Source organism: Amphiura filiformis, chromosome 6, assembly GCF_039555335.1.
Source record: "Amphiura filiformis chromosome 6, Afil_fr2py, whole genome shotgun sequence".
Lineage (NCBI taxonomy): Eukaryota > Metazoa > Echinodermata > Ophiuroidea > Amphilepidida > Amphiuridae > Amphiura > Amphiura filiformis.
In genome coordinates, this window is record NC_092633.1 from 2,315,307 (window position 1) to 2,334,856 (window position 19,550).

The 19,550-nt window shown below is 37.4% G+C and overlaps 1 protein-coding gene across 1 annotated transcript in view; it reads left to right on the forward strand.

Annotated features, from left to right (window-relative positions):
* Positions 1 to 19,550, forward strand: part of LOC140154129 (uncharacterized) — a 171,382-nt gene that overhangs the window by 35,192 nt on the left and 116,640 nt on the right. Inside the window, exons 2-3 of the mRNA XM_072176736.1 lie at positions 6,692 to 9,202; positions 14,682 to 14,905. Coding sequence (XP_072032837.1) covers positions 6,692 to 9,202; positions 14,682 to 14,905 — 2,735 coding nt within the window. The remainder of the gene's footprint in view (positions 1 to 6,691; positions 9,203 to 14,681; positions 14,906 to 19,550) is intronic.

Genomic DNA, 19,550 nt, shown 5'->3' on the forward strand with positions numbered 1-19,550 from the left:
AAACTGAGATGGTTCAGTGAGACACACAAAATTTGGAAAAATGTGACATCCATACATAAAGTAAAGTAACATTAATCTTTTGATTGTTGTGTCATATTATAATTTGATCTACGAATCCATGTCATATAATTTATGCATGAAAGCCCCAAGGAATCATTTGAGAGTTGATAATTATTATATATAAAAGAGAAAATTTTCGCATGATTAATTTTTTTTTTTCACGCTTTACTAATTTTGAAAATTTTCACTTGTTTTTAAATTTGCATTTCTTTGCTTCTTTACATTGATCTATACATAAAATAAATATATTTATGTGTTGTTATTTTCACGGTAGCTGTGGGAATGCCATAAGTGCACGAAAATAAAAATACCATGAAAATTTCCCCTTTCGCAGTATATAATTTTGTACAACAAGAGGATGAAGATCTATCTCATTTGACAGTTTGAAACTTGATGTAGTTAACATGTTGAACATATGACAGTTTAGTTAATGTTGTATGGGTATTTCATGACATGAATCACTGTGTCGAGTTGTTTATAAAAAAATGTTATGTATAAGCTGAATATTTGACGAGTAGAATCAACGAGGACCAAAAAAAAGTTGCTTAAAAATAATGATTGATGCACCGGGAGTAGAGAATTATACCATTTTCTTTACGGAAATGTCGACAAGATGAGAAGAAAACAGGAGTGTTACATCCGCTTTTGAGATCACGTCCTGGGGGGCACTTGTATTTCAAGTTGTATATCACCCGCTTACCAAAAACAAGTAAAAAGGGTCTTTTTTCAAAGCCGGGCGCGATATGCGAGTATCTTGTTAAACTAAGAGTATCAAAAACAGGTAAAAAAGGAAAAAAGGGTACCTCCTCAAAATGTGTGCTTTTTCGTTACTTTTTCTAAAAGCCTCTTGACTGATCGCTGATGGAGATTTTGGGTGTATTCATCACAACTCATAACAGTAAAATACTTGCTTAGGGTAGGAAAACAACCACGTAGTACTTGCTTTGGGTCCATTTTACACTCTTGAAAAATACTTACTTTTTGAAAGTCTTTTAAGCATCTAAAAAAAAAAAAAAAAAGCGCAGTGATTTATAGTGCGCTACGCACAGGCACAACGCCTAGACATTGATCCACAAGCCTCAGCACACTTTACAGGTTGTCGCTGACCACTATGGCCCCACATCATTCCATAAACCATTAAACAACATTTCAGGGACTTTGCTGCTTCAAGAGCGCACACCCTAGACATTCCACAAATAACCATCGCAACCAGGATCAGCTCCCCGAGTTTTCGTACGGGTTACAACGAGACAAATTAGCAGTGAGTTCCTTGTCCAGGGAATTTCAAGCTAACTCAATTTTTCCACGAGAGCGTAATAGGCACCGCCAGGGTTCGAACTCGCAACCTCTCGCACCATAGTCGAACGCCTTATCGATTGAGCTAACTTGACTAGACCATCGATATGGTGTAAGTGTCTCACCATGCTTCAATCAGTGGATATATAAAACTCAATCAGAAATCTTTCTTCAAATAAAACTACCCATTTTAATGTTCCATTGATGACATGAATTGATCGTTGTGTGCAGAGGGTTTCCTGATAAAGCATGGCCTCGGATGAACTAACAGTATAGACTGTATGTATTCCTATAATTGAGCTGCAATTGATGGGATGAACGTCATATCATATCACATACTACACTGCAAGATTCCTATTGGGGCACCTGTACATGTACACCATCTCCAAGGTACTTGGCTGGTACAGTACCAGGGGAGTACTAGTGTAGTACCTTTGCTGGTGGGTCCTGTGCAGTAGCAGCATTGGTACTCTGTTTGTGCCAGTCAGGTACCTTGGCGATGGTGTTCCTGTGCGATTTGTTAGTTCATATAAGTCAAAAATTGTACATTTTCTTGACAAATTTGGATTCAGCATAAAAAATGCATTAAAATGAGTACAAACAAGCCCAGTATTGGTTCAGTGATTCTTACGATAGCTCTTGATATTTTGAGAAAATATCTCAAAACTTGGACTTCTTATGTTAAAGCCTACTGCTAGCACACAGCGCATTACAGTTTTATATTTATGTTATTCACAAGGCAATGGCAGAAATAGTTTACAAGCACCACCATGGACAACTTCCCTGAAACCCGAGCTCTGAACACCTATTGGAACATTAAATAGGTCTGATAGGATAATGTAAGAAGCAACTCGGGTCCCCTTGGATTCCCCGAGATTTCAACCTCATACATACACCCATGTTGAGTCCTATAATATGCCTTTCAATAAAACTCGGCAAAGGTACAAGCTTGTCTTTTGAATATTTAATGAAGTATGAAGAAAACGACTTGACATGAGGAAGTTGCCTGAATAAAATATTCAGTGAACGTACCCATGGTTGTGAATCAACAATTTAACTTGCATGCATGTGGAAGCATCGTATATTGGTTGGGCACATTTCTCACAGATTGAAATGTGCATCATTTTATTGATTTCATGCTCGGGGGAATGTTGGAAAGATCATGTGACATATGAGAGAGTTTAATAGATGTGAATATTGAACCAAGCTCAAATTTTTTTAATGTTGAATTATTTTATAAGAGATATGTTTAAAGACATGGATCTTGTTTACAAATACATGATAATGTGAACATGATAAAATCATGTAGACAGCGATTTTATGTTTCAACCATCTTGGTTTAATTAGTTTTAACCTAGCATGCATACACATTGAACTGGACAAAGAGTTTAATAAACAAAATGAAAATAATTCCTCCTCCCATCCACAAAGGTCCACTTTTTCTTATTCTTTTTTTAAATAAAAAGGTCCAAAACTGGGAGAAAAATAATTGACAAAAGGTCCACTTTCTGGGGATAAGGCATTCAAACAAAAAGTCCTAAAATGGCATTTTTTAGGGGTGATTATGTCCCCTTTTAACCAAAAAAATCCACACTAGTGCACTTTTAATTTTGAAAAAAGTCCACTTTTTGAAAGTCCAGCACCTCCCAAATTAAATCCTGCATACCTAGCATACAGGCCTGGTTATGCAGGCAGGCAGATAGATGTCCGTTTCACCACTGGTCTTGTTTTAATAGAGTTACTCTTACTAGTCTTATCCAGGGATGTATCTAGCTACATTCCAGCATCATTTTCTTCAGAGGAGGAAATAATTTAAAAATAAGACGGAAAAGAAAGCAAAGAAAGGAAGAAGAGGGAATCAAAACGATGACATTCCTTTAATATTGCTTCGACGTCTTAGGAGCACCTCCAGTAACAAACATGGATCCCAGCCAAGACACTCTGGATGTGGATGAGAGCCTCTGTGTTGTGAGGGTCAGCTAGCCTTGATATCCATCTTGCTGGCATTGGTGTACCATCAATATGTCTGACGAGATGTAATAACAGATGTTAATATGCTATTAGGTTTCCTCTCCTCATCTCCCAGGTTCATCTTGGTGAAGGGTAATTCAAGTTTAGTCATCAGTTTTGAGTGTTTTGTGGAAGCATACTAAAAGTTGCACAATATTAAGGCTATTGACTTGAGATTGGTTGGCAATGGTTGGGTTAGGGTAAGGTTTATTGTTACGCTTTAGGATTAAACATTGCTGTAAGTGGTTATAGGGTTAGGTCATCGCATAAGGTTAGGTTCTGACAGGTGCTACCGTGGATATGAAATTCTAAATGTGTAAGCTGCATACTAATATGCATCATGTTTTAGGATGGCCTCACCTCTCACTCATTGCCATTCATTTGGCATTTGAACACAACTGCTCACCAAAATAACAGGATGGATATCATAGAGAAGTTCATATGGTTTCTGGTCAAGAACACTTAACACTTAACCATGTTAACTGGTTCGTCATCAAGTGCAAGTTGATATGAAGTTATTATAATGATCATAATAAAGTAGTATCTGCCCATCTTTTGCCCTTAACAAATACTATAAATGGCTATAAATTTGGCAAGTGTGCCCCCATGTGACACATTATTGAATATGTGACACGATCTGCTATACCTTTGATGTTTTCAGTGTATGATAGCCTAACTGTATGAGGTAATAGATATAGTAATTTAACTCAATTGTCAAAAATGCCTTCTTTGGCCCCCCATGTAGGAGATAGTGTCACATATGTCAATTATTGAAGTTCTATACAATAAAATTATATGATGTGATCCTGTAAAATTAAAACTTGGTCTAGAGATTCACCGCAATGATATTTATTTGTCATATCATAGTACATAGTTTTTGATATTACACCAAGTTAAAAGATAAGATTTCAAAATTGAAATTACTTTGCTTCACAAACGACTCATTTTGCTGTTATATCATGTCCACATATAAAATTGCCCGTGAAAAGAAATGCTTTTATATATATTCAAATGAATGAGGTATTTTGCTATTCAAAACAAAAGGATAACCATGAACCATCCCATTGGAGACAGCTGACACCAATTTCTCTCCCGTATCATCAACAGATTGCTTGGCTAGGATGCAGGCACAGGAGCTGCCTTCCAATGATGCATTTGTGAAATTGTGCTACACAAAGCCTTTGCCAGGGGGTGTGGGTGTGACATACTCACAAAATGCCTAATCCAAATCAAAATTTCCATTTTCTTCTCTTAAAAAATATTAAAAATTAAAAGGAAAATTCACAAAATGTCCTCTTTTTCGGTAAAAACATTAAGATTGGTCCTTTTTTGTTATACACCCATTGCGCTAGTTTGTAGAAACACTCTAATAGTAATGCATGATGGGAAGACAGGAATCTCTGCCATGGGCTAGAGGCTATTATGTATCTATATTAACTCTGTATGTTTGTGGTCTGCAGAAAGCAGATTATTTGAACCAAACTTGATTGTAATTAGTGTTTACAGAAAATTGGAAATTTGTGACCATTACATCATAGTTTAGTATATTTTGTTTTAACAATGATATTTTAGATAAATTTCAAAAAATGAATCTTACGTTTCATATTGTAACATTAATATTCACTTGCAGTCTATTATTAAATGTTCAGTTCAACTGTATGTCAAGCAGTTATATCGGGCTATTCCAAGTGAAATCAATATACCCTCTGTGGATGACAGTACCTTAATCATCCATACAGGGAGTATGAGTTACCTCACTTACCTGAATGGGTGACTACACCCCCTGTGTGGGAGATTAAGATTTTGTATTCCATAGGGGTGTATGGAATTCAAATAGAATAGCCCATTGCCTGCAGATAGAATTGAGCTACAATAGGAATGTTTCCTTAGAAACGAATTGAAAATACATTCAGCCATTGCCTTTTAATTAAGATACTTTTGTAACTTGCTAATGAAGGGGAGGGTTGTAACCCCCAATATTTTTCATCTAAATATCCTGTGATTGTGTGTAGATGTGGGTCTCTTCAATTTAGTAATAATAAAGCCAATATCAGCTATACCTAAGAGGCATCAGTTCAGGGAGCAATTGACTCAAGGCACTAAATCTGCATCTGCATCCAAAACCCTGTTCATTGACCTTTTTCCCTATATCCCAGCATGCTCTATTCCAGGGAATATGACATAGTATGTTAACCTTGTAGATAGTGTGTACCTGATGGTCATCAAATCGTCTTTACAATTATCAGGCATGAGAATATTTTCATTTTCAAAGGAATTCCTTTTTTTGTGGCCCAGATTTCCACATTTTATTTCTTTTTAGTCCATTTTGAGCATTTTTTCCATATTTTACATGAATTTTCCCTTTTTTTTCATTGAAATGTATTCTCATGCCTGGATTATGATGTCTTAAAGGTCCTTGGCCCGATCAATAGCCTCATCCCCATTTTTCTTCATCAGAACTGAGATTTTGATATCAGAATAAAGCTCATATTTTTCTCATTATCTCAGTAAAATTTAACACCCAATATATTTATTGTTTAAGTGTTGTGAACAAAAACATAGTGACCTAAAAAAAAAAAAAAAAATTCAAGATATTTTGTATTTTTAATATGAAAATTGATAATTTGTATTCATGTCATACTCTATTAATGATTTCAAAATGCATTGAATTTGAATGCATTTTGAAATCATTAATAGAGTATGACATGAAAACAAAGTATCAATTTTCATATTAAAAATACAAAATATCTTGATTTTTTTTTATTTTTTTTTAGGTCAACCATGAATGATCCTAGCATCTAGGTCTAGGTCCTGGGACACTCCAAAATTTTTTTGAAATTCGAGTATAATCCCACCCCCCAATTGTGAAAAATTTTCACATAAAAAACGGGTGGGACTATACTCGGACCAATACGGTACTGTCCAAACGTTCATACCCCAGCCCTTAATGGTAGGCAGAAAACAGAACATAAGAAATCGGACCACACCTCTTTAATATGGGCATACTGATTATGTGGATCATTGTTAAATCCATTGATGTTACAAATGTGTAATTATATTGAAACAATGAGTGATACTGGCTTTAGGTTTGAGCTATGTTGAACATCTGTGTAAGAGTCAGAGATTGTTGTTTATGATGCTTTTGACTTTTCTGAAGCATTTCATGCAGTGACAATGTGAGTGTAACAACAAATGTAAACAACTACACCAGGGAAATTCAGGTTAAGCAAATCCAAACAGAAGTGCACCTATAGTAAGATTTTTTACATTAAAATTGTAAAATTATTAATGCTAAAATGTATACTTTCTTTTCTCATTATTACAGAGTCATCAGGGTACACCACAACCTTAAGACCATCCCCATCTTTGGTGAACAACAAGACATCTTCAAGAACACCAGATGCAGCTTTCAGACCAATACAGACTCCTCTTCATCCAGCAGCATCTTCAGCACAGCTAAGATCTTCACCAGGTGGTATGATGATGTCTGATAAAATCACAGCTAATATGCATGCCACTAATGCTAAGCCTAGGTCTGTTAGTACTTCCACAACTGCTGTATTTGTTACTACTAGACATTTTCTCAACACAGTGTATGCGACTGTTACTGCAGTGCAGCCAAACTTAAGCTTGCTTCACACTAACTCATTAACTGCTGTTCCAATCACAGCTGTGAATTCATTCATGCCAATTAGCAGCATATATAACAGCTATGCAAGTTCTACTGCGTTGCAGCTAATGCCAGTAACACCTACCATTGCGAGCAATGCTATGTTGCAAACTACTAAGCCATCACTGTTTGCGTCACCTTCAACATTGCTTCCAAATTCTGCTACCGTGTTGTTAGAACAAAGTAAACAAGTTGAAGTTAATGATATTCCAATATATATTAACCCATCAGCATCACTATCAACAAGTAGTGTTACATCATCTGTACATGTGAATATTAAACCATCAGATTCATCTCCTTTCGTAGAGATTACATCCACCATACCATCGATAAAAAGTGTTAGAACACCTTCCTTTTATGACTCCATTATAGCTTCCATTTCAAACATTGCTTCTGACTTAGTTGATGCTTCTGTCATACCCACCGTAATGCATTCCAAAACGACAGTGCACATAGAATCTTCCAAGACATTTTTATTTCACGAGTACTCCGTTAGCGACTTGAGTACAATTTCATTGGTTGACGTCTCCACTATTCCCACCACATTGACTACAATTGTAGAAACTCCTGTATATATCCAGCCATCTTCTATCAAACAATCTAGAGTAAATTCTGATATATTTTCTAATAGTTATAATATAGAAACCTCAAGAGTGCAATCCTTGACCACCACACCACCTTTGCATATACCTTTTTATACCTCAGGTAGCAGTCAGTCACTGCTACCATCAACTAGTGAACAAATGTATGGCAATACAGCAGTGCATGGTTTGACATCTCTGTTAGACAGCACTATTGACTTGGGAACAGTAACAGAAACAACCACTTTGTTTGTTGAAAGTAGCGAAGCCAGAACAATGCCATTGCTGTTGAGTGTATCGCATTCTGCCGAGCAAGAAACTAGTGTTACTGCTTTGCCTAGACTATCTTCTTCTGCTGTAGCTAGTGTATTGCCAGTGACTGTGACAGAATTCAGCACCATTGCAATGACGCATGTTGCTGACAACGTATATAGTACTGTATTCTTATCTTCTACGCTACTTGAAGAGACTACACTCTACCTCTCACCAAGTGTGCATTCTCAGGCAATAATGTCATCAACTCTTTCATCTTCATCAAATTTTACCTCATTACCCTCATTTCCAGGTCTACCCTATCCGATTTCATCTAGTACAAAGTACAAATTTCACACAAGTTCTTTGCAACCATCTTCGGACATCTTGAGCTCTGACATGTTTGTAACAAGTACAGCTTTTGAAACAACTACCATGTTAGCACTAACAAAGCAACTAACCAGCATGTGGACTACGAGTGGTCCATCTAATAGTTTACCGTTCATGACTAAACAAGTGCATGCTTCTAGTGCAGTGCAGCTAAATAGTAGTAGTTATACGTACCAATCAGCAGAATTGGATGATAGAAGTCTTTCAAGTACAATGGAAATAATCAGCCAATTTCCTTCCTCTTCCATAGCCAATGGAACATCCGAGGTGGTCATCTTTCCTCCTCCGGTAGCCACAAGAACACCAAGTCTACAAAGTACACATATGCAAGCAAGTCTGTCTACAAACAGTTTGAACACTGATGAGTATAGTGATATAGAGTCAACTGTGTTTATGACAATTGAACCCAGTTCTGTTGCTGTAAGCCCTTCGCCAAGTTTGATCAGATATAATAGTGACTCTGCAACACAAACAATTAATAGAACGCAAAGTTTTATAGCACCCATTGTTTCAACATCTGAGACTGAATTGCCCATAATTGCCTCTCCTTCTTTGTCATCTTCATCTGCGTTTTTATCCCCAACCCCATCTTTGTCACCTAAAGTTATATCGACTACTGTGGCTACAATGGCAGCAATGACTCCCTCACCCACCTCTTCTTTAATAATGAATAGCACAAGCAGTATTCTACTTCCACCTCAAGATGTCTTTACATCTTCATTCATTCTTATGTCAACTCCTACACCGTCAATGTCAAGTAGGTCTACTGCTGGTTTCCCGCTGCTGCCACCAGTTGTAACAACTTCATCGCTGCCACCAGTTGTAGCCAGTTCTTCAGCCATGCCAACCATTATGCCATCACCGACACCAGTTGTGGTTATCAACCCAACAGGAAATACTCTGGATAGATCTTTTGCAACCAAGCCATTTTGGGTTTCTTTTGGTAAGATTTTGTAAATGACAGGGTTCCTGCGGTCCTTGAAAGTCCTGGAAATTTGCACTAGGTCTTGAAAGTCCTTGAAATTTGTAATTTTACCTAAGTATAATTTTGACAATATTTGAGGAGTGGAGAGGAGCTGTCACTTTTGTTAATACACAGCTTTTTGTGTTGTGGTAAGTCCTTGAAAATCATGCTTTTGGACCTTGAAAGTCCTTGAAAAGTCCTTGAATTTTAAAGGCTTCAAGGTGTGGGAACCCTGAAATGACATTACATGTTTTTGTTTATTTTTGTACAATATATTCAGATAACAGCACATATAATATTGCTTCTGTGTGCTGTAACCAAAGTATTACAGAGGGCAAAATTGGGTAATGTGTTGCAACTTAAGCATTTCAGAAGGCAAAATTGGATAGTGTGTTGCAACAGAAGAATTGTGAGAGGGCAAAATTGGACAATGTGTTGCAACAGAAGCATATGAGAAGGCAAAATGGGGCGATGTGTTGCAACTAAGGCATTGGATAGTGTGTTGCAACAGAAGAATTGTGAGAGGGCAAAATTGGACAATGTGTTGCAACAGAAGCACATGAGAAGGCAAAATTGGGCGATGTGTTGCAACTAAAGCATTTCAGAGGGCAAAATTGGGCAATGTGTTGCAACTAAAGCATTTCTGAAGGCAAAATTGGGCAATGTGTTGCAACTAAAGCATTTGAGAAGGCAAAATTGGGCAATGTGTTGCAACTAAAGCATTTGAGAAGGCAAAATTGGACAGTGTGTTGCAACAGAAGAATTGTGAGAGGGCAAAATTGGACAATGTGTTGCAACTAACGCATTTGAGAGGGCAAAATTGGGCAATGTGTTGCTACTAAAGCATTTAAGAGGGCAAAATTGGGCAATGTGTTGCAACTAAAGCATTTCAGAGGGCAAAATTGGGCAATGTGTTGCAACTAAGACATTGGATAGTGTGTTGCAACAGAAGAATTGTGAGAGGGCAAAATTGGACAATGTGTTGCAACAGAAGCATATGAGAAGGCAAAATTGGACGATGTGTTGCAACTAAAGCATTTCAGAGGGCAAAATTGGGCAATGTGTTGCAACTAAAGCATTTCTGAAGGCAAAATTGGGCAATGTGTTGCAACTAAAAGCATTTGAGAAGGCAAAATTGGGCAATGTGTTGCAACTAAAGCATTTGAGAAGGCAAACTTGGACTGTGTTGCAACAGAAGAATTGTGAGAGGGCAAAATTGGACAATGTGTTGCAACTAAAGCATTTAAGAGGGCAAAATTGGGCAATGTGTTGCTACTAAAGCATTTCAGAGGGCGAAATTGGGCAATGTGTTGCAACTAAAGCATTTCAGAGGGCAAAATTGGGCAGTGTGTTGCAACTAAAGCATTTGTGACCGTACACCACGAATGAGCCGTAAATGTCCTCAATTGTATTCTGAGTTACAGTGTAAAATGGGCATGAAGGTCGTATTCATAGGTACCTCAATTTGGTGCTACGTGTACCTCATTTAATGAGATACACGTAGCACCAAATTGAAATACCTATGAATATGACCTTCATGCCCATTTTACACTGTAACTCAGAATACAATTGAGGACATTTACTGCTCATTCGTGGTGTACGGTCACATTTGAGAAGGCAAAATTATACAGTGTGTTGCAACAGAAGCATTGTGAGAGGGCAAAATTGGGCAATGTGTTGCAACTAAAGCATTTAAAGCATTTGAGATAGGGCAAAATTGGGCAATGCGTTGCAACTAAAGCATTTGAGAGGGCAAAATTGGGCAATGCGTTGCAACTAAAGCATTTGAGAGGGCAAAATTGGGTAATGCGTTGTAACTAAAGCATTTGAGAGGGCAAAATTGGGCAATGCGTTGCAACTAAAGCATTTGAGAGGGCAAAATTGGGCAATGCGTTGCAACTAAAGCATTTAAGAAGGCAAAATTGGGCAATGCGTTGCAACTAAAGCATTTGAGAGGGCAAAATTGGGCAATGTGTTGCAACTAAAGCATTTGAGAGGGCAAAATTGGGCAATGCGTTGCAACTAAAGCATTTGAGAAGACAAAATTGGGCAATGCGTTGCAACTAAAGCATTTGAGAGGGCAAAATTGGGCAATGCGTTGCAACTAAAGCATTTGAGAAGGCAAAATTGGGCAATGTGTTGCAACTAAAGCATTTCAGAGGGCAAAATTGGGCAATGTGTTGCTACTAAAACATTTGAGAGGGCAAAATTGGGCAATGTGTTGCTACTAAAGCATTTCAGAAGGCAACATTGGGCAATGTGTTGCAACTAAAGCATTCAGAAGGCAAAATTGGGCAATGTATTACAACTAAAGCATTTGAGAGGGCAAAATTGGGCAATGTGTTGCTACTAAAGCATTTCAGAAGGCAAAATTGGGCAATGTGTTGCAACTAAAGCATTTGAGAGGGCAAAATTGGGCAATGTGTTGCTACTAAAGCATTTCAGAAGGCAACATTGGGCAATGTGTTGCAACTAAAGCATTTGAGAAGGCAAAATTATACAGTGTGTTGCAACAGAAGCATTGTGAGAGGGCAAAATTGGGCAATGTGTTGCAACTAAAGCATTTGAGAAGGCAAAATTGGGCAATGCGTTGCAACTAAAGCATTTGATAGGGCAAAATTGGGCAATGCGTTGCAACTAAAGCATTTGAGAGGGCAAAATTGGGCAATGCGTTGCAACTAAAGCATTTGAGAGGGCAAAATTGGGTAATGCGTTGTAACTAAAGCATTTGAGAGGGCAAAATTGGGCAATGCGTTGCAACTAAAGCATTTGAGAGGGCAACATTGGGCAATGCGTTGCAACTAAAGCATTTGAGAAGGCAAAATTGGGCAATGTGTTGCAACTAAAGCATTTCAGAGGGCAAAGTTGGGCAATGTGTTGCAACTAAAGCATTTGAGAGGGCAAAATTGGGCAATGCGTTGCAACTAAAGCATTTGAGAAGGCAAAATTGGGCAATGCGTTGCAACTAAAGCATTTGAGAGGGCAAAATTGGGCAATGTATTACAACTAAAGCATTTGAGAGGGCAAAATTGGGCAATGTGTTGCTACTAAAGCATTTCAGAAGGCAAAATTGGGCAATGTGTTGCTACTAAAGCATTTGAGAGGGCAAAATTGGGCAATGTATTGCAACTAAAGCATTCAGAGGGCAAAATTGGGCAATGTATTGCAACTAAAGCATTTGAGAGGGCAAAATTGGGCAATGTGTTGCAACTAAAGCATTTGAGAGGGCAAAATTGGGCAATGTGTTGCTACTAAAGCAATTCCGAAGGCAACATTGGGCAATGTGTTGCAACTAAAGCATTCAGAGGGCAAAATTGGGCAATGCATTGCAACTAAAGCATTCAGAGGGCAAAATTGGGCAATGTATTGCAACTAAAGCATTTGAGAGGGCAAAATTGGGCAATGTGTTGCAACTAAAGCATTTGAGAGGGCAAAATTGGGCAATGTGTTGCAACTAAAGCATTCAGAGGGCAAAATTGGGCAATGTATTGCAACTAAAGCATTCAGAGGGCAAAATTGGGCAATGTATTGCAACTAAAGCATTTGAGAGGGCAAAATTGGGCAATGTGTTGCTACTAAAGCATTTCAGAGGGCAAAATTGGGCAATGCGTTGCAACTAAAGCATTTGAGAGGGCAAAATTGGGCAATGTGTTGCTACTAAAGCATTTGAGAGGGCAAAATTGGGCAATGTGTTGCAACTAAAGCAGATGCGTTGCAACTAAAGCATTTGAGAGGGCAAAATTGGGCAATGTGTTGCTACTAAAGCATTTGAGAGGGCAAAATTGGGCAATGTATTGCAACTAAAGCATTTGAGAGGGCAAAATTGGGCAATGTGTTGCAACTAAAGCATTTGAGAGGGCAAAATTGGGCAATGTGTTGCTACTAAAGCATTTTAGAGGGCAAAATTGGGCAATGTATTGCAACTAAAGCATTTGAGAGGGCAAAATTGGGCAATGTGTTGCTACTAAAGCATTTCAGAGGGCAAAATTGGGCAATGCGTTGCAACTAAAGCATTTGAGAGGGCAAAATTGGGCAATGTGTTGCTACTAAAGCATTTGAGAGGGCAAAATTGGGCAATGTGTTGCAACTAAAGCATTTCAGAGGGCAAAATTGGGCAATGCGTTGCAACTAAAGCATTTGAGAGGGCAAAATTGGGCAATGTGTTGCTACTAAAGCATTTGAGAGGGCAAAATTGGGCAATGTATTGCAACTAAAGCATTTGAGAGGGCAAAATTGGGCAATGTGTTGCAACTAAAGCATTTGAGAGGCCAAAATTGGGCAATGTGTTGCTACTAAAGCATTTCAGAGGGCAAAATTGGGCAATGCGTTGCAACTAAAGCATTTGAGATGGCAAAATTGGGCAATGTGTTGCTACTAAAGCATTTGAGAGGGCAAAATTGGGCAATGTGTTGCTACTAAAGCATTTCAGAGGGCAAAATTGGGCAATGCGTTGCAACTAAAGCATTTGAGAGGGCAAAATTGGGCAATGTGTTGCAACTAAAGCATTTGAGAGGGCAAAATTGGGCAATGTGTTGCTACTAAAGCATTTCAGAGGGCAAAATTGGGCAATGTGTTGCTACTAAAGCATTTCAGAAGGCAAAATTGGGCAATGCATTGCAACTAAGCATTTCAAAAAGCAAAGTGACAATGTTATACATGTATGTTAGCAACATTGATCCAGTGAGAAACTCTGATATTTTAAGAATATAAATATGACAAGTCAAATGACTCTTCTTAGTTCCTTAAAATAAAATGGCTGATTTTCATATTGCTGAAGAAAAAAATGAAGCAAAGCTTGAAAATTACCCCATGTGTTTAGAAATGAGAGCCATACTTTCATAAGTTGTTATTATATAGGGATGAGTTTTCTTATAGTATTCTCCATATTTTGAAAGTTAACTTAAAATTGACGTTGACAGTGAGAGATGGATGTCAATATCAGACACAAACATTTAGTGTCTGACCAAGCAATTCATTACAAAGTAAAATTCTTTACAGGAACTCATGATACAAAGCCTTGGTAAGCCTTGTGAAACCTAAGAAATTATAAATAAATGACTTCAGAAGTATCAAGCATTGATTAGATTGGCATATTTTTTTGAAAGACTAATTTTCACAAAATCAACATTCCTTCTATGTATATTGTGACATATGTGATGCGATCAAGCAAAATGAGTCTGATGTCGATCAAAATCAATCTCATTATATGAGCCATTCTCAGAGCTTTATTTTGCTGAAAACCCCATCATAATCAGACTTATGGTTCCAGAGATATGGCCATTTTAGTGTTGCTCAGAACAATAAAGTACAAAGGAAGTAGAATACTATTATTGATTATATCTCAAAATCAATATTCCCGAAATGCGACTCATTTTGCTTGATCGCATCACATATTTTCTCTAGATCTGTCTAACATTTTATTGACAAGTTTACATTTTCTCTGTTTCATGTAATTCAGAGATTGCCCTAATGACTCAACCTGAATCGTTCGATCCCATGTCACCAAATTTTGTCCAAGATATGGAAGGAAATTTAGCGAGAGCTTATACAGCAGGGAAAGCGAAGCAAGACCAGAGGGATCAGGAGATTCGGGACTTGTTGGATAATCTGAATCCTGACAATGATTCATTGATGAACAGGAGACGTAGAAGAGCTGTCACCGTTGATGATGTTACAGCACAGGTAGGGAAAGTCCTCAAGCGTAGGCTTGGTTTCACCTTGAGTTTGGTTGTGATGTCAGTGCTTTGTATGTGGTTGCATCACAAGCGTACCAACAAACTGTCTTTGTATGTGAGTATGTAATGTTCTGTAAGATAAGGGTGGTGCATGCGATTTGATACAGCGACCAGCGACATACGCACCTATGTCACTGCTAAACTCAAGGTGAAAGAAAGTATAGGGCAATCTTTAAATACAATGTGTACTGTGTGTTTCCGATGAGGAATGGTTGTCAGTTTGCTTTATTGGAGCAATAATAGTAAGTGTGCTCCATAAAAAAGCATTGGGCTATTCCAGTTTCATACACCCCCTATGGAAGACATGAACTTACGGGCACAGTAGCGCAGCTGTACAACCTCTGCCTTGCAATCCGCAAGTTTGAGTCCTAGCGGTGCCATCATGCTGTGCACTTGGGGAAGGCGCTTTACCTCATTTGTATCTCTGTACCCAGGCAGGGGTAAAATGGGGAGCTGTTATGAATATTGTCCATTGAGCGCCGCCCAAAGGTATATGCATGCCTTGGGCATTGTATGGCAGCTGGCATATTCTAATGACAGCAGAATAAATGTAAAGCGCTTTGATACATGTGAAAGGTGCTGTATAAATGCCTACATTTATTAATCTTCCAAGCATGGAGTGTGAATTTTAAATGGGGTTACCTGAATTGGTGATTCCATTTGAAATCTACTTGAAATTGGTAATGCAGTGTAATACTACTTAACGTTGGGTCGGTAGAAACATTAAGTGTAAGTGGGTTCTGGTCATTATTTCACATTTGTACAAGTTAGGAAATTAACCCAGAAGAATTTGGGAGAAAATACAGGAAATTATAAAAAGAATTTGAATTTTTGTGGCTCATTGTCCAATTTGGTGGCAAAAGTGTCTAATTAGCAAAAACTGAAAATTCTTAGCAGGAACACTGGCTTAATGATTCCTCAATGTGCTATCAATGTAGTTAAAATTGTGTATAGGAAAATAAGCAACATCTTCACTCAAATGGTGGCTCATAAGGTGAGACAAAATGGCCTCTCTTATAATGAACCAAAGCTAACAATGTCTGACACATGAAGAGATGTGAAAATACAAGAAAAAATGTGTGGCACTTAGATGAGTACTTTTGAAATTCCTTTGTCACTCTTGCAAATTTTTGTTGACTGAGAGTCTGGGCTTGTCTGAAATCATTTTTATTGATCGCTTCATGCAAAACTCCATGTCAGTTTACTGTTTATATGCTAGCTGAGCACTGGACCTGAGGCAGTGTACACATAAGGGACTCAGTTTGGACAGTCACATGAATATTCTGTCACTACCGACAAAGAATATGATCGGATTACTATTTACGAGGTCCGCTGGTTTCCTATGAGATTCATTTCCAAATCGAGTAGCTGGTAAACAATTGTCAATTTAAAAATTATTTATTTATTTCTACTCTATAATTATGATTCCCTTGATTGTTCTGCTTATTCTTAAAATTTGTCGCTGAATAGTCATGGTGGCGTAGCAGGAAAATGCACTTTGGAGATATTTGCAATTGAAAATTTCGCAATGTTTGGACAATCACTGTACAGAAAGGAAATAAAATGTGATCTTGATTTCTGTAGTATGGGATAAAATGATATTTTAAGTTTGTAAGCTTAAATGCAATGATTTTAAAGCCACTAATAATTAGCAATAATTAAGTCACAAACTGAAACGCAGGTATGTCTATTTTTTTCAAAATCAACCCTCCCATATGTTTCTACAGTGATACGCCAGTATGTCAAACCAATAGGTAACTGCAGTTACACGGTAGCCTATGACGATGTATCATGATACGCAGATCCGGGGTACTCAAGTTTGGTTTTGGTAGGGACGTGCAGCTGAGAATTTGAAAGTGGACCCATAAATATACCAATTTTTCAAGAAATTTGGACCCATTGATATACCAAAAGTCAAAATTTTTGGCCGAATTTAACCCAAATTGTCTTAGTTTTTACAAATTTTCCCAAAATTTTGGGAACATTTTGACAATTTTGGCTAGATTAAGGAAAAATTTGGCTATTTTCGAAAAAATTGAGAAAATTTTGAAAAAGGACCCATTCATATACCAAAATAGGCTTTGAAAAAGGGTCATTGATATACCAAAAGGCTGAAAATGCTACCCATATTTGCGGCACGTCCCTGTATGGTCATTTGTACTGAGTCCCCCCCCCCCCCCGGACGCAGATATGCCAAATCACAGAACACCTTCTGCATGCAAGGGGGTGGAAAACCATGGTGTATCACACTATTTTAATATTACCGGGTAATATTATTCACACTTATTTTAATATATTAATTAAAATTAGTGCCACATCTCATTAACTAATTACATTCAGGTCTCAAACGTTTGTGAATATATAGAGTTTCATTCATCATAGATTTTGAAAGTTTAATTAACTCATTTTGTCAAAATATCGTCATAAGTAACTATGACTATTCAGCGATAAATTGTTATTTGAAAAAGAAGACACAGGATAAATTCTTAAATGCCTATATTAACAATTTTATCAGTCATATTCTCCTGGTATATCGGTCTTCTATATATAGAATATTGTGGAAGTATAAAGCCATTCATCATTAGGCTGTTACAGTTGAAATCCATACACCCCCTGTAGAAGACATGACTGTAATCCCCAGGGAGTGTGAATTTCAAATGGGGTTACCAAAATGGGTGACCCCATTTGAAACTCACAATCCCTGTGTGGGAGATTAAGGTCTTGTCTTCCATAGGGGGTGTATGGATCTCAACTGGAATAGCGCAAACTATGGTCTGCATCTTTTATTCATTTTATAATAAATTGTTCAAGTAATAAATCAATTTTCTCTGTATTCCTCATAAATCATCTTATACTAAAAGGATCCCATTAGAAAATATGGTAAAGCGCACATGTTTTACGTGCAGACAATTTTCATACAAAACATACCTTAACAAAATGTGGTATTACTTTTAAGTGCTCAAGTATAATAGAGAATAAAGTAACCAAAATATTAGGCAAAATTAACAACTAAAGCCTTTGAAATGCCATTATCATTTGGCAAAGTGAACAATTATGATAAAACTACAAAGTGCGGCCAAGTCGACTTACTTTTGTGAGCTTTTAACGTTTGTGCAAAATCTCACAAAATGTTACCGCCTGATGAAATTGATTCTTGAAAGCAAGTCTATATGAAATCATCTTCAAATGAAGACTTTCTCGCAACTGCCATAAGTATGTAGACGTTTGTATTCAAGAAAGCTGTCACACAGATGAAGTGTTTAATAGTAAATAGTTCTCAAGTAGGTTCCATTTAGGAGAATCATCAGTTATTTTATATTCAGATGGATGGGATGCAATAAGCGTGGGAGGAAAAAAAGTGCATCACGGTTGAAATACAGGCGTGCAGCCAGCCGACTGGATTTATGTACAATCTTGCTATACTAACAGTCATGTAGTTGAATTACTGCAAGAATTATATACCAAATGCAGGCATTGTAGGCATGATTGTACTTTAATGCTCTGTATGCTAACCATAGGCTTCAACATAAAAATTCTGAGATATTTTCTCAAACTATCAAGAGCTATGTTAAGAACCAATGAACCAATACTAGGCTTGTTTGTACTCATTTTAATGCATTTTACATGCTGATTCCAAATGTGGTCATGAAAATTTACAATTTTGTAATTTTTGAAATTTGAATTTTTTTGTTGTTGTCTGCAGTCGACATCCACGTGGAGAGAGTTAATTGAACCTGTAGATTTCAATGGTCCTTTATAAGAAAATTGGTAATTTTCTGGAAGATAAGCCAAATTTCCCACAAAAGTAGCAAATTTTATTATCGTACTTCTTAATTTGGTAAAGCATAATGGTACTTTTTTATTGACAAAATTTCCCTCCAAACATCAAAATTTCTCTGGAAGTTCCGAGGCATGTTTGTAAGTGAATATATTAATATTTAATTGATGTAATTCTAATCTGGGCGATTAATATTTGTTTGTTCGAACTTATGCATATGAATAAATTTGAAAATGGGGCACGGTGGCACAGTATGGGCTCTGCCTTGCAATCGGTGGATTGCAAGTTCGATCCCCAGTGGTGCCCTCGTGTTGTGCACTTTGGCAACACGCTTTACCTTACTTGCCTCTCTCTACCCTGGGGTGAAATGGGGAGCTGTTATTAATTTGTCTTTTGAGCACCGCCCACAGATATGAGCATGCCGTGGCATTGTATAGCAGCTGACATATTCTAACAACAGCAGAATAAATGTAAAGGGCTTTGTATGATACACGTGAAAGGCGCTGTATAAATGCCAACATTTATTCTATTTTATTTTTATGCATCCACAAATTGGAATCATCTGTCAGCAGGAGCTGTCTCAAGAACCACTGAGCTCTTAATCAATACTAGGGCTGTTAGTACTCATTTCATGATTTTATTTTACATGCGTAAATTGTTGGAGTTATTCATGAAAAAAATTGGGCAGTTTTATGTGTGTCTGAAGTGTGTTAATGCTATAGTTAAGAAAAGAAGTTTGCTGTCATTGACATTGTCGGAATAGAAAAAAGGATTTCAACAAGCATAATTATAGGTTATTATAACTTAACATGCA